The sequence below is a fragment of the Antechinus flavipes genome, chromosome 2 (assembly GCF_016432865.1).
Source record: "Antechinus flavipes isolate AdamAnt ecotype Samford, QLD, Australia chromosome 2, AdamAnt_v2, whole genome shotgun sequence".
In the NCBI taxonomy this organism is placed as follows: Eukaryota; Metazoa; Chordata; class Mammalia; order Dasyuromorphia; family Dasyuridae; genus Antechinus; species Antechinus flavipes.
Genome location: NC_067399.1, coordinates 164,484,741 through 164,498,735, shown reverse-complemented (window position 1 = coordinate 164,498,735; position 13,995 = coordinate 164,484,741). Strand labels below are relative to the sequence as shown.

Below are 13,995 nucleotides of genomic sequence, written 5' to 3'. Positions count from 1 at the left end.
CTCCAAGTAGTCATCCAAGTAGTTCATCTTCATTTTGTCTGATTTCAGTAATCTGATCCAGTGGTCAAAAAGCTTAGGAGAACAAGACTTGCCAGGGATTTGATCTGGCGATCTCATTAACTTAAAAAAGAGGAAAAAAAGGATCTATAGCCCCACAACCATGACATCACAGAAGGGGATTCTACTTTCATAGAAGATATATAAGTGAGCAGATTAAATTTAAAAAATTAAAATGCCATATAGATGAGAGAATGCCTTTATATGATTTTAAAAGTAGATCTACTAGTTCTTAAACAGTGATGGGTTAGTTCTTTTTAGGGTCTTACAAGCATTTTATCCATCTCATTACATATTTCATTGTATGAAAATTTGTTGTTGTTTTTCAGTCATTTCAGTAATATCTTATTCTTTGTGATCCCATTTATGGTTTTCTTGGCAAAGATGCTGGAGTAGTTTGCCTTATTCTTCTCCAGTTCATCTTACAGTTGAGGGAACTGAGGCAAACTGGATTAAGTGCTTGTCATGAAGATAGTAAATATCTGAGCCAGGATTTGAACTGTCTTCCTGACTCCACACCCTGCATTCTATCCACTGTACCACCTGGATGAAAATAATATGAGGATTTTCTATGACCATGTCTGAAAATCTTTTTTTTTTTAATGGTCTTTTTCTCTGTAACTATTCGGTTTCAGTTTAAATCTTTTAAGTATAATTTCATTAAGTTTTGGCATAGAAAACTGAGCTGTGGTCTGTAGGAATCCCACCCCCCAAAGGGCAAAAGTTGTGCTTTGGTATACCATGTAAGCAGTGATGTTGACCTGATTCTCAGTAAAATTAAAGGCAAGTATAGGTGCTGATAAGATAGGAATTTATGAGAAAGTTCTGTGTTGGGACATCACATATTGTCTGAGTTCTGAAGGTCTCAGTGTGGAGCCACTATGGTTTTATGTCCTAAGCTTTATTTTTTTTTTCACTGTTTTTGGAAATCATTAAATGAGAGACAAATAATCTAATTGAGAGTGGGAGCCTGAATTTAGCAATGTCTTTTACAAAGGTATACTAATTGGGTACTGTCTTTTTCCTTTCAAAAATATAATACCTACTTCATTATGATATGGTTTTTAGGCCTTTTGAAGTCCTAAATTTGCTTTCAGTCACAACATCAATGCAATTCAAACTTAATTGTTCCAAAAAATACATAATTTCATAGGTTTGGGTATGAATAAGGTTTAATGGCCTGATAGATTGTTATCTGAAATACTAAGAAAAAAAATTGGTGACTAGCCAGTGCAATTTATTATGATTTTAATCCCCTTGCCATGCATGTTTTGGGAGCCACACATGAAGTTCCAAAGAGTTGTGTGCTACCCTAAGGCTACAGGTTGGTTTATAGTTTATAGTAAATAGACTGCTATAGTAAATAATTCACTTAGTGGCAAGCTTTAAGATGGCAAAATCTTCTTTACTTAGGCTTCTCATTGTATTGATGCCTCTGCTATTTGCCTTGGCTGCTCATTTACTAATCCTTCTGGATGATAGTCAATAGAGTCATCAAAGGATATCTGTCATTAACTAGCTCTACACCCCTACCACATTTTTTCAAAAATTCCTGACATCATTGCCCACTATTTCCTACTTTGCTCTAGTGTGAGTCTGAGGTCACCTTTCTTACAAGGTCAACCCCTCTATTTGTCTTCCTCTTGATCGCATCTTTTTCTTTCCTTTAAAGGAACTTGCTTCCTCAATCATTCCCTCTCCTCAGTCCATCTTCACTGCTTTCTTTTACAATAGCTTCTTCCTTGCTGTTTCTAAAGATGGTCACATCTCTCCCATACTTCCAAAAAACAAAAAAACAAAAAAACCAAAACCCCAAACTCTCCCCTTGACACTGCCATCTCCTTTTCATAGCAGTACTTCTTGAAAGAATTCTGTACTCTCACTGCCTCTGTTTCCTCACCTCATCTTTTCTCAACTCTTTTCAATTTGACTTTTGACCTCTCCACTTGACCCAACCTTTGCCCTCCCATGTTAACAATTATCTTTCTTAAGTCAGCTGTCTTAAGGTTTTTTTGATTACTTTCTGCTCATCATTTCTTATAGTCTGAAATTATTTCAATACAATTATATAATGTAATTTGTTAAGCAATTCCCCAAATGATGGACACCCCTTTTATTTCCACTTCTTTGCCATCACTAAAAGAGATGCTATAAATATTTTTATACTTATTTGTATAAAAGACTATGCACACTTTTATAATCTTTTGGATATAGTTCCCAATTGTTCTCCAGAATGTATGGGCTACTTCATTTCACCAGTGGTATATTAGTATCTTGATTTTTCCATATCCCCTCCAACAAATATCATTTTCCTTTTCTGCCATATTAGCTAATCTGATAGATGTAAGGTAGTATCTCAGAGTTGTTTCAATTTGCATATCTCTTATCAATAGAGATTTAGAATATTTTGTTCATGAGGCTATTGAAAAATTTGATTTCTTCTAAAAACTGCTTGTTCATAGACTTTGACTACTTATTAACTGGGAAATAACTTTAAAAAAAACTTGCAAAATTTGCTGAAGTTATGAATTATTTCAACTAGTTTTCTCAGTTGATTCTCTGGGGTTCTCTAGTTACACTATCATGTCATTTGCAAAAAGTCAGGTTTTTTTTTTTTCCTCATTGCCTGTTTTTATTCTTTCAATTTCTTTTTCTTGTTTTCTTGTTATAGTTAGCATTTCTAAGACAATATTGAATATTAGCAGTAATAATGAATATCTTTACTTCACTCCTCATATTACTATTTATTTAAAATATTTTTATTGGGAGGATTCTGGGAAAATGGTAGAGTGGATCAGTAAATTTCAAGCTCTCCAGATTTTCCCCACAAACAGAACAAATTTGCAGCTTAGGGCAAACAGACTGGTGAAAAATCAAGATTTGTATCAGAATAGAGGTCCTCCTGGTTCAACCCAAGATGATCCAAAGAAAGACAAATCTGGAGAATAGATCAAGAAGAGAAAATATAAGAATAACTGGTCTACCTTAAAGCAGTGACCAAAAAAAAGAGAAAGGAATCTTGACATAATAATGCAAAAAATAATCTAAGAAAATTGTCCTGGGAAAAGTAGAAATAGAAAAAAAAATCCACCAATCACTGACTCAAAGAGATACTTTGTGGAAAGCACATAAGAATATTATTGCCAGATTTTGAAACCTGCGGATCAAAAAGAAAATTTTGAAAGAAACAGGAAAAAAAAATTAATTATGTTGGAGCTACAATTAGAATTGTATAGGATTTATCAGTGGCTATAATAAAAGACTGCAGATTCTGGAATCATATATACCGGCAATCAAAATAACTGGGCTGTGGCTAAAAATATCATCTCCAGCAAAATTATTCATAATATTGAATGGAAAAAAATGGACATTCAATGAACTTGCAGATTTTTAGGACTTTTAATTAAATCAAAATTCAAAAGAAAATTTAGCATATAAGAACCAATATCCAAAATAAATTTTAGAGAACTTAACATGGACAAATTATTAAGGTTTTTTCCATGGAAAACCATATCATATGTTTAAAATTAACATCAGATATTAGGTAGCTCAAAGAAAGATTGGGGCAGAGTTGAGTATGATCTAACTCTAAAAAGCAAAATTGCCTAGGAAAAGGTAAAAATACTAATTGTGTTATGTAAATGAGAAGCAGAGAAAGAATAGACACAGAGGTATAAGAGGAGAGAGGAGGGCTCATAATTCTGAAAACTCACTCACATCAGAAATGAGTTAAATAGGCAACATTACTTATATACTATGAGGAGCACAGCATTTTCCAAAATCTATAAAGAAATAATGGGAGAGGGATGGGCAGAGGGGGAAGCAAAGGCTGATTAAATGGGTTGGGGGAGGTTAAGTAATAGCAAGCCAGGTAAAGGAACAGAATTAATGCAGAGGAGTTAGCAGGGATAGGAGAGAATGAGATATACATAAACATTACAAGGGTCAGGAGGAGAATTTATTAGGAAAAAAAAATATGGCTAGTAATCATTGATCTTAGACAAAGTCAAATTTAAAAATTTAATCAAGACAGAAATGTACATTATATGTCAGCCATACTAATATTGTTTCAAAGGCATGTACACATATGGATATATCCATGTGTACATACGTGTCTGAGTATATTTAGATATATATGTATGCATGTTGCTCTTTATATGTGTGTATATAGATAAATGTATATGTGTGTGGATCTGTGATTGGGTGTGAATATATATATATGTGTATGCATGTATGTGTGTATGTATATATATATTTTAAATATAGATAAATAATATATCTATATATCATATAATAAATATGATATATACATATATTTATGCTTAACTATGGCCTGCTTAGGAGAGGTGGGAGAGATGAAAGGGAAAAAAAGAATAAAGTAAAAAAATGCACAGTAGAGAACAAAAGCTACAAGGAAGCAAAAGATGGACACATAAATATAATTTCTTCAACTTTTATATATCCTTTCTTGAATTGTTATATATTTTGAATCCTTCCTGATGTTCTGCTAGGCACATGACAATGTTCTGTTCTATTTTGTTTTCTTTTCCTTTTCTGTTTTTTTAAATTGTTTTTAATAACAAAATAAAATTTTAAAAATATTTTAATTTTTATTTATTAAGGAAATTGCTCCATAGTTTTTTTCTCTTTTAGTTCTTCCTAGTCTAAGTATTAAAACTATATTTGTATCATAAAATAATTTGATAGGATTCCTTTACCTATTTTAAAAAATAGTTTATATAAATATTGGAATTAATTGTTCTTCATTGTAAATCTATCTGGTGCTGGGGATGGACTATTCAATTATATTCTTTCTAAGATAGAGATTCTTAAGTGTTCTGTTTCCTCTTTTGTTAATCTAGGCAATTAATATTTTTGTACATATTCATCTTCTTTACTAAGATTGTCAGTTTTCCTAACATGCAATTGGCCAAAATAGCTCCTAACAATAGATTTAATTTCATCTTTATTGATGGTACATTCATCCTTTCCTTTTTAATAATGGTAATGTAGATTTCTTTTTTCTATTTATTAATTAAATTAACAAATGGCTTATTTTTTCATAAAACCAGCTCCTAGTTTTATTTATTAGTTTATTCATTTATCTGTTTTCAATAAATTTATAATAAATAGTCATCATGTACCTTTTTCCCCCCTTTTTTCTTCCTCCCTTAGAGATGGCTACCATTAACACATTATATATGTGTACACACACATACACACAAAAACGCACACATACACACATATTACACACTTATATACTTTATGTATTTATCATTTCTTTTTCTTGATGCAGAAAGTATCTTTCTTCATATGTCCTTCATATTTAATTTTGGTATTTATAATTGTCAAAATAAGTTATAAACACTATTGGTGTTACTATCTATATATAGTGTTCTCTTGGTTCTGCTCATTTCACTCTTCATTATTTCATGCAATAATTTCCATGTTATTTTCTAAAATCATTGAACTCATTATTTCTTATAGTACAGTAATATTCCATCACAAACATATATACAACTTAGTCAGCCATAACTCTATTGATGGGCAACCTTGTAATTTCCTATTCTTTGCTATCACAAAGAGAGCTGATATAGACATTTTAGAACATATAGGCCCTCTTCTTTCTCCCCTAATTATTTTTTTGGAAATAGACAAAAGAGTAGTATTGCTGGGTCAAAGGGTATAGGTAGCTTAGTAACACTTTAAGCATAATTACAGATTGTTCTCCAACTTGACTGAATCAATTTACAATTCTACCAGCAGTGAATTATTGTCCCCAATTTTTTTTTAACATTCCCTCCAACACTTATCACTTTCCTTTCTATCATTTTAGACAATCTGATAAATATAATATATCTCAAGTTTATTTTTATTTGTATCTCTCTTATCAATAAAGGTGTATAAAAATTTTACATATGATTACAATCAGAAAACTACCTTTCATTACTCATCAATTGAGGAATGAATCATATTTTTATACATCAAAGTTCTTTATATATTTGAGACCTTTGTCAAATAAACCGTCTATAAACATTTCCCCCAATTTTTTGCCTCTTTTCTGATCGTGGTTATATATGTTTTATTTGTGCAAAACCATGTTAGTTTAATGTAATTGAAATGATTTGTTTTATATTTAACATTGTTCTCTATCTTTTGTTTATTCATAAATCAGACATAAGTCTGATAAGTGATATATTCTGTGTTCTAATTTTTTAAAAAAATCTCTCTTTATATCTAGATCTTATCCATTTTGACCCTATCTTGGTAAAAAGTGTAAGATATTGCTCATATTGAGTTTCTTCCAGATTGCTTTTCAGTTTTCCCAATTATATCTATAGTTAACAAATAATGGCCTCTTTGCACTTATTAAATATAAGGCTATTATATTAATTTACTGCTGTAAATTGTATGTCTATTCATTCCATTGATCTACTTTCTATTTTTTTGCCAGTCCAGAAATTCTTAAATTAGCTCTTTTTCTTCTATTTTTCAAGTCAGTTGTTTTTCTCATGATAGATTTCAAAGTTTCTGCTATGTTTCAGTCTTTTGACTTTATTTTATTGCTTGCTAATAGCTCATGTAGTTATTTATTTCTGATTTTTATTTTCGTTTTTTAAATTTTTCCCCAATATTCTTTATATAAAGTTTTGAATTCCAAACTACATTCCTTCCTCTTCCTCCTTTCCCACCCTCCCCCCAAGACAATAAGCAATAAGATTTATATTATACATGTATAATTATGTAAAACATTTCCATATTTGTAATTTTTTAAAAGGAGATTCAAATAAAAAGGAATAAATGAAGGAAAGTAAAAAATAACATGCTTTACTCTGTAGTGGATCAATATCAGTTTTTTCTCTGGAAGCAGATAATAGTATGCTTTATCATTAAACTTTAGGGGTTTGTTCTGAAATATTGTATTGTTGAAAATAGCTAAATCATTCACAATTCTTCATCATACAATATTGCTGCTATTGTGTACAGCCTTCATCTAGTTCTGTTCATCTCACTAGCTATCACTTTATGTGAGTCTTTTACAGCTTTTTCTGAAATCATCTTACTTATCATTTCTTATATTGCAATAATGTTCCATTACAATCACATATCATAACTTGTTTAGCCATTCCCCAATTGATGGACATAGCTTTGATTTCCACTTCTTAGCCACTAAACACAAATACACACACACACACACACACACACACACACACACACACACACACACACACCTGCTATAAATATTCTTGTACAAATATGTCACTTTTTCTTTTTTTTTGATATCTTTGGGATATGGACCTAGCTGTGGTATTGCTGAATCCAAAGGATTGTACAATTTGCACAACCAACCCTTGGGCATGGTTCCAAATTGCCTTCCACAATGATTATATTAGTCCACAACTAATCTAACATCAAACATTTTCTCTAAGAATTCTTTTAATTTGTATTTCTCTAATTAAAAGTCATTTAGAATATTTCATATGTATAAATGGTATTGATTTCTTGGCTTAAAACTGATTGTTTATATCCTTTGATCATTTATTATTTGAAATATGACTTTTAATTTTATAAATTTGATGAATTCTCTATATATTTGAGAAATGAAGCCTTTATCAGAGATACTTATTATAAAATTTCTTCTTAATTTTCTACTTTTCTTATAATTTTTGTTGAATTAATTTTGTTTGAGCAAAATCTTTTGAATTTTACATAATCACAATGAGCAAATTTATATTTTGTTATGCTCTGCATATCATCTTTACTTCTAAATTCTTCCCTTATCCTTAAATCTGACATAAATTATTCTGAGCTCTTTAAATTTACTTATGACATCATCCTTCATATGCAAATCAGTAACCATTTTAATAGATGATATGAAATGTCTGTATACCCAAGAGAAAGATGAACAAAAACCAATAAAGAACAAATCCAAAAAAAAGAAAGTAATTATGGTGACAAGGAAGACCAACACAAACTCAGAAAAGAGCAACAGTATCAAATATGCCAATGGACATGACTGCAAAGAAAAATGAAACGTGATCTCAAGCCTAGAAACAACTCAGAGAAGAACTCAAAATATAGTTTAAAAATCATATAAGAGAGGTAGAAGGTAAATCAGGAAAATAAATGAGAGTGATGCAAGAAAATCATGGAAAAAAAAAAAGAGTCAACAGCTTGGAAAACTGCTTTAAAAAGTAGAATTTGGCCAAATGGAAAAGGAGATACAAAATTTCACTTAAGAAACCAGCTCCTTAAAGGCCAAATGAAAAAGAAAGTACAAAAACTAATTGAGGAAAACAATATTTTAAAAGTTGGAATTGGGCAAATGGAAACTTAAGACTCTATGAGACATCAAGAATCAAACACACTCAAAAGAATGAAAAACTGAAAGAAAATGTAAAATGCCTCATGAGAAAAACAATTGACCTGGAAAATAAATCCCAAAGAGATAATATCAGAATCACTGGACTACTTAAAAGCCATAATGAAAGGGAAGATCTGAACAGCATCTTTTAAGAAATTATCAAGAAAAACTACCCAGATGTCTTGCATCCACAGAGCAAAGTAGTCCTTGAAATACTCCACTGAAAACTTCAGGAAAGAGATTTCAAAATAACAATCCCAAGGATCATTATAGCCAAATTTCAGAACTATTGGGTCAAGGAAAAAAAATACTACAGTTGGATAGAAAAAATCCTAATCAGAATTATACATAACTTGGCAGCTACAACATTAAAGGAAGACTTGGAATATGATATTCTAGAAGGCAAAGGAGCTGTTACTCTGAAAAATTAAGCATAATATATCAAGGGGGGAAATGGTCATTCAATGAAATACAATTTAAAACTTTCATAAGGAAAAGACCAGAACTAAATCAAAACTTTGGCTTGTTAGTATCAAGACTTAGAAGAAAGATAAACAAATGAGAAGGAAAAAGAAAACATAAGAGATTCAATAGAATTAAATTGTTTATATCCAATACACAAGAAGATATTTCTTGTAATTCTTAAAATTTGTATTATTAATAGTTATTTTTGTTTGTCCTTTGTTCTTGAAGAGGACCATGATATTAGGAAAGTGATTCCATGACATGCAAGAGAATTGGATTTAAGTGAGGGAGGGCTAGGCAAGGTCACCTGACTCACTTTCCCCTTGCAAGCCATTTGGGTCCAATGACCAGAGACAGATAAGGTTGAGTGAAGATGGTCCTGGATGCAAAGGGAGATGTGGGCCCTTTTAAGCTAAAGTAACATATCTCATCACTCATTCAGTAATTAAAGCTAGGCAGCATTTGAGGCAAAGCACAGCTATAAAGAATATATGTAGACAGAGTTCGGGTTAAGATGAATTTGAGGGAATGATATAAAAAATTAAGGAATGAGAAAGAGGAGTACACTGCTTACAGAAGAAATGGAGAGATAGAATAGTGTTAATTCTTGCACTTCTAATTTTTAATGTATTATTTTCTTCAGAAAACTTTTATATTCTCCCCCCCATTGCCATATTCATTTTAATGGTTATTACCCCTAGTATTTATGCCTCTTTTACCAAGCTGTTAATTACCATTTTCATACTTTTTCCTTTGCTTTCATTTCGTTACCCAGTTTTTCTTTACCTACTCAACTAATTTTGAAAATAGTGGTGTTGATGTTTTTAAAGCTCTGTCAAGAATTCCAGCTAGACTTGTATCCAATTTACAACTTTTTCCTTTAAGATTTTTGCCTGTAGCTTTTTTGACTTTATTGTCATCTTCTAAGTTCATGCCTTGATCTTTTTTGTGTCACCTTAGTAGCTTTTTCTAATCAAATTCTTTTTTTTTTTTTTCCTCATTTTCCTATCCTCTTTCTTGATGTGGGACTTTATGTTAATGTTGACCTTTGTTCCCAGCAAGGCATTGGTGGTTGGAGCAGTGTTTTAACTTTAGGATTTTTTTCTTAATAATATTTTATTTTTTTCAAATATTTGTAAAGATAGTTTTGAACATTCATTTTTGCCAAACTTTGTGTTCCAAATTTTTCTTCCTCTTTTCTTTATTTCCCCCTTTCCTAAGAGAGCAAGCAATCTAATATAGGTTAAATATGTGCAATCCTTTGAAGCATATTTCTAGATTTGCCATATTGTGCAAAACAAAATCAGACCAAAAGGGAAAAAGACACAAGAAAGAAAATAAACAAACAAATAACAAAAACAACAACAACAAAAGTGAAAAAAATTATGCTTCAATCCATATACAGTCTTCATAGTTCTCTCTCTGTATGCAAATTGCATTTCAGATTTTTTTTTTGGGGGGTGTATGGCTGTTTTAAGTGATAATTCTATGGATTTGAAAGTTTCCAGTTATTCCATATTAGTGCGATCTGGGGAGAAATGTGATCACTGCTTTTTTTTTTTGTCTACACTCTGGTTTTTATCAAGGAAGTCCCTCTGATCTCTTAGGATTGCAATTGATATTGCTCCTCAGGATCACTCCTCTCTTGAGACATCAAGTAATACTTTTCTTAAAAGTCCCTGATTCCTTGGGGACAGAAGTGATATTTAGCCTCGGGGCTTTCACTCGTTCTTAGCCAAAAGTATTCTCTACCCTGTAATTATGATGTAGAAGTTGGTATAGACAATGGAACTGCCAGACAGTATCTGGTCCTACATCCGTTGTTATCACAGGGGTAATGCTGTAATTTCTTTCTGACCATTTATCAAGACTCCTTACCATCATCTCTGGTTTGATAGTTTTCAAAGTCGCTGTTACTTCTGAATTAACCACCTAGTCCTATTACATGTGATTCATCTTCCCCTATGTCACAGATCTCTTTCTGACCTCTTATGTTGTCTTGGGCTAGAAGGATGTTTTGTTCCACCTTTTTGTTGATGCTGCCATTCCAAGATTTAACTTGGGAAGTTATTTTTAAAGAGAGTTTCGTTGTTGTTGTTTTGTTTTGCTTTTGAGGATAAGACTGAGAAAATTTAGGTGAGTGCTTTTTCCACCCTGCCATCTTAGCTCTGCCTGTAGAAGTTCTTAGTTATCTATTTTTTAACTGAAGAATTAATAGATATCCAAACACAGAAAATGTATGAATTAAGATATATAAAAAGTTAGATTTAGAAATCTACATTAATGGCAATATTGATTACGGATGATTAATGAGTGTCATGTTTATCTGGTTTATATTGTATGTGAGAAGAGAAAGTCAAATTCTAATTTTTATATCTTGAATCCAACTCCTTCAGTTTTTAGGAGATGCTAACTACTAACTGCTCCCAAGGGCTTTCTCCTTTGTCTTCTGCTATTTGTGTAAGATGTTACAATTTCCTTCAGATTAGTACATATTCAAATAAAATTGTTTTTGTGGTGTTAATGGTAATGAAGGAGGAGCACAGCTAATATTTTTTATCTTTCTTAGAATTTGTTTTTTATCTCATTGTGTATATGAATATTATTTTTACATTGATTGTGATATCTTTTATTCCCTTTCCCTAGTGGATGGCTGTATTCATAGAGCAGCTGGTCCTTGTCTGGTTGCTGAATGCCGTAATCTAAGTGGCTGTGAGACTGGTCAAGCTAAGATCACTTGTGGGTATGACTTGCCAGCAAAATGTAAGTAGTTGCTTTCAAACATACTATTATAACTAGAATAAAGCTTTTTGCTTGTTCTGCTTCTTAAGAAGCATCATTTTAAAATAATATCTTATTTTTGAATGAATGTATAACAAATCCTTTTAATTCACATTTCAAATTCAATTCCATGCTATATACAATGAAAATGTTTCACTTGACATAGTCTAAATTTTACTTTTTTATTATTGTTTTTCCTTTTCTTTACAATTCATCATTTTTGGGTATTAGTAAAATTTTTTGAAACTGGAAATCTAAGAACAAAATGTATGCTGAAATTTTTAAATGTCATAGAGACAGATTCTGGAAATTATGCCAATCTTTTATTTCTTGTACAGGTTTCTTCATTGTGGTTATGTTTAGAACTAAGGAGATCAAAGTGATGCTTTATAGTTTCAGCTGCCATGTAAGGTCAATTACATTAAAGGCATCTGTCACATTATGCTTTCAGTAATAGCCAGTGAAATGTGGTTGTCAATGCTAGAAGATGTTTGCTCTTTGAACATGGAGTGGACAAAATTTTCATCACATTTAAATGGGTGACTTTTTGACCTTTTTGCCTAGTTGTTTGGTCAGCTTGGAAGGAAATAAAACTAATAATAAAGGGATTAAACAATAAAGCCTAAAATACTTTCTTATATTCCATTTTCTAATTAGATTGGTAATATAGTATTATTTAAGAAATATATTTCCTCATTTACATTATGAAGGGTGAAAAGATCTCATATCATCTTATTTCCTAGTATGATGTACAAATGACACATAATACATGTGACATACCACACATATATACATACATATATTGTTAAAGTTAAGCTGCTGTCTTTGTTTTATAGAGAAGAGGGTAGTTTGAAAAATATTTCATATCTGAAATTACTTGTTTGATCATGAAAAAAAAATTGAAGTTCTGTATGTACCTGAGAGTGAGTAGTTAGTTGATTTAATTCTGCAGACATTTTAAAGGATGCTTGAGTTTGTTTCATTATTGACTAAATAATCATGTACAGTAAATAGTATTTTACCTAATGCCACCATACTTCTGTCTACTGAGTTTCCAACCAAAGTGTTGATGTGATGTTAAAATTTTAAAATAAAAAACAAATGTCCTTTTAATGATCATTTCTCTTTTTTTCTTGTTGTAATATGTTACTTTTTCTTTATAGAATAAAATTATAGTATTTATCTCCTATGGATTCTATATATAAAGTGATATCTTGTGTAGCTCCCACTGATGGGTAGAGTAGCTATAATAAAATAAACCTGTGACATGAATGTCAAACTTATTCTTCAGGATTAAAGTTATAATATATATTGTGCATATGTGTGTATGCTTACCTTTCTAGTTATGTGATTTAGGATCTTTCTATCTTCATTTCTTCAATTGTAAAGTGAGATAATAAATGAGATAATGATAATATCTACCTTCAATTATAGTTGTGAGAATCAAATGAGATGTTTGTAAAGTTCTTTTGTACAGCATCTGGCACATAGTGAATACTTGTTCTCTTCCTCAACATGTATTTTATAGTTTCTTTTTCATAAGTTAACTTCATCTAACCCTTTTCTTTATTGTATACTTTATTGTATTATTCTTAATGGATTGATCTGTTGGTTATTTGTAAATTTCATCATTGGTGCTTTTCTAGAATGCAATGAAACCAAATTGAAAATAGGATTTTTTCATTCTTTCAAGATCTCCCAGGGGTTTGAAGTTATGCCATGTTGATAAAGTATAGTTGAGTTGATCTAAAACTTTCCTGCATAGTTCACTGAACATCTATACCAGTTTAATAAGCCATTTAAAGTTGAATAGTATTGAAATCAATACTCAAAGCCTGCTTATGGTCTTATATAAAATATAGACAAAATATAGATTTTTGAGTTTTTCTGTAAGGAGTTAGAGCTTATCCATTGTTTGAATGTCATATTTTCCATTCAACTCTGTTTTCTTCAGGAATGTTGAAAGCCCTCCATATGATATTCATCCTTTCTATCTGCCCATGCTCATAGGATTACACTCAGTTTTTCTGCGTAATTTATTTTTGGTTGTAATCTTAGCTCTTTAGCTTTGTGGAATAGCATATTCTATATTTGAATTTCTTTATAATGGTGGCTCCACTGTAGTTGAAATCTTTCTTTTTGTCTCCTTGCAGTATTTTCTCTTAGATATAGGAGTTCTGGATTTTAGCAATATTACTAAGTTTTCTTTTGGTATTTTCTTTCAGAAGGTGAATAGTGAATACTTTCAACTTCAGTTTTACCCTTTAGTTCTATATTATGACTAGTTTTTCTTTACCGTTCCTTGAAATATCCTATCTAGACTCTTT

At 31.0% G+C, this 13,995-nt stretch overlaps 1 protein-coding gene across 3 annotated transcripts in view; it reads left to right on the top strand.

Annotated features, from left to right (window-relative positions):
• Positions 1 to 13,995, top strand: part of MACROD2 (mono-ADP ribosylhydrolase 2) — a 2,209,416-nt gene that overhangs the window by 659,068 nt on the left and 1,536,353 nt on the right. For all 3 annotated transcript variants that reach the window (XM_051975902.1, XM_051975903.1, XM_051975901.1), the window contains exon 5: positions 11,534 to 11,650. In XM_051975902.1, the coding sequence (XP_051831862.1) occupies positions 11,534 to 11,650 (117 nt within the window). The remainder of the gene's footprint in view (positions 1 to 11,533; positions 11,651 to 13,995) is intronic.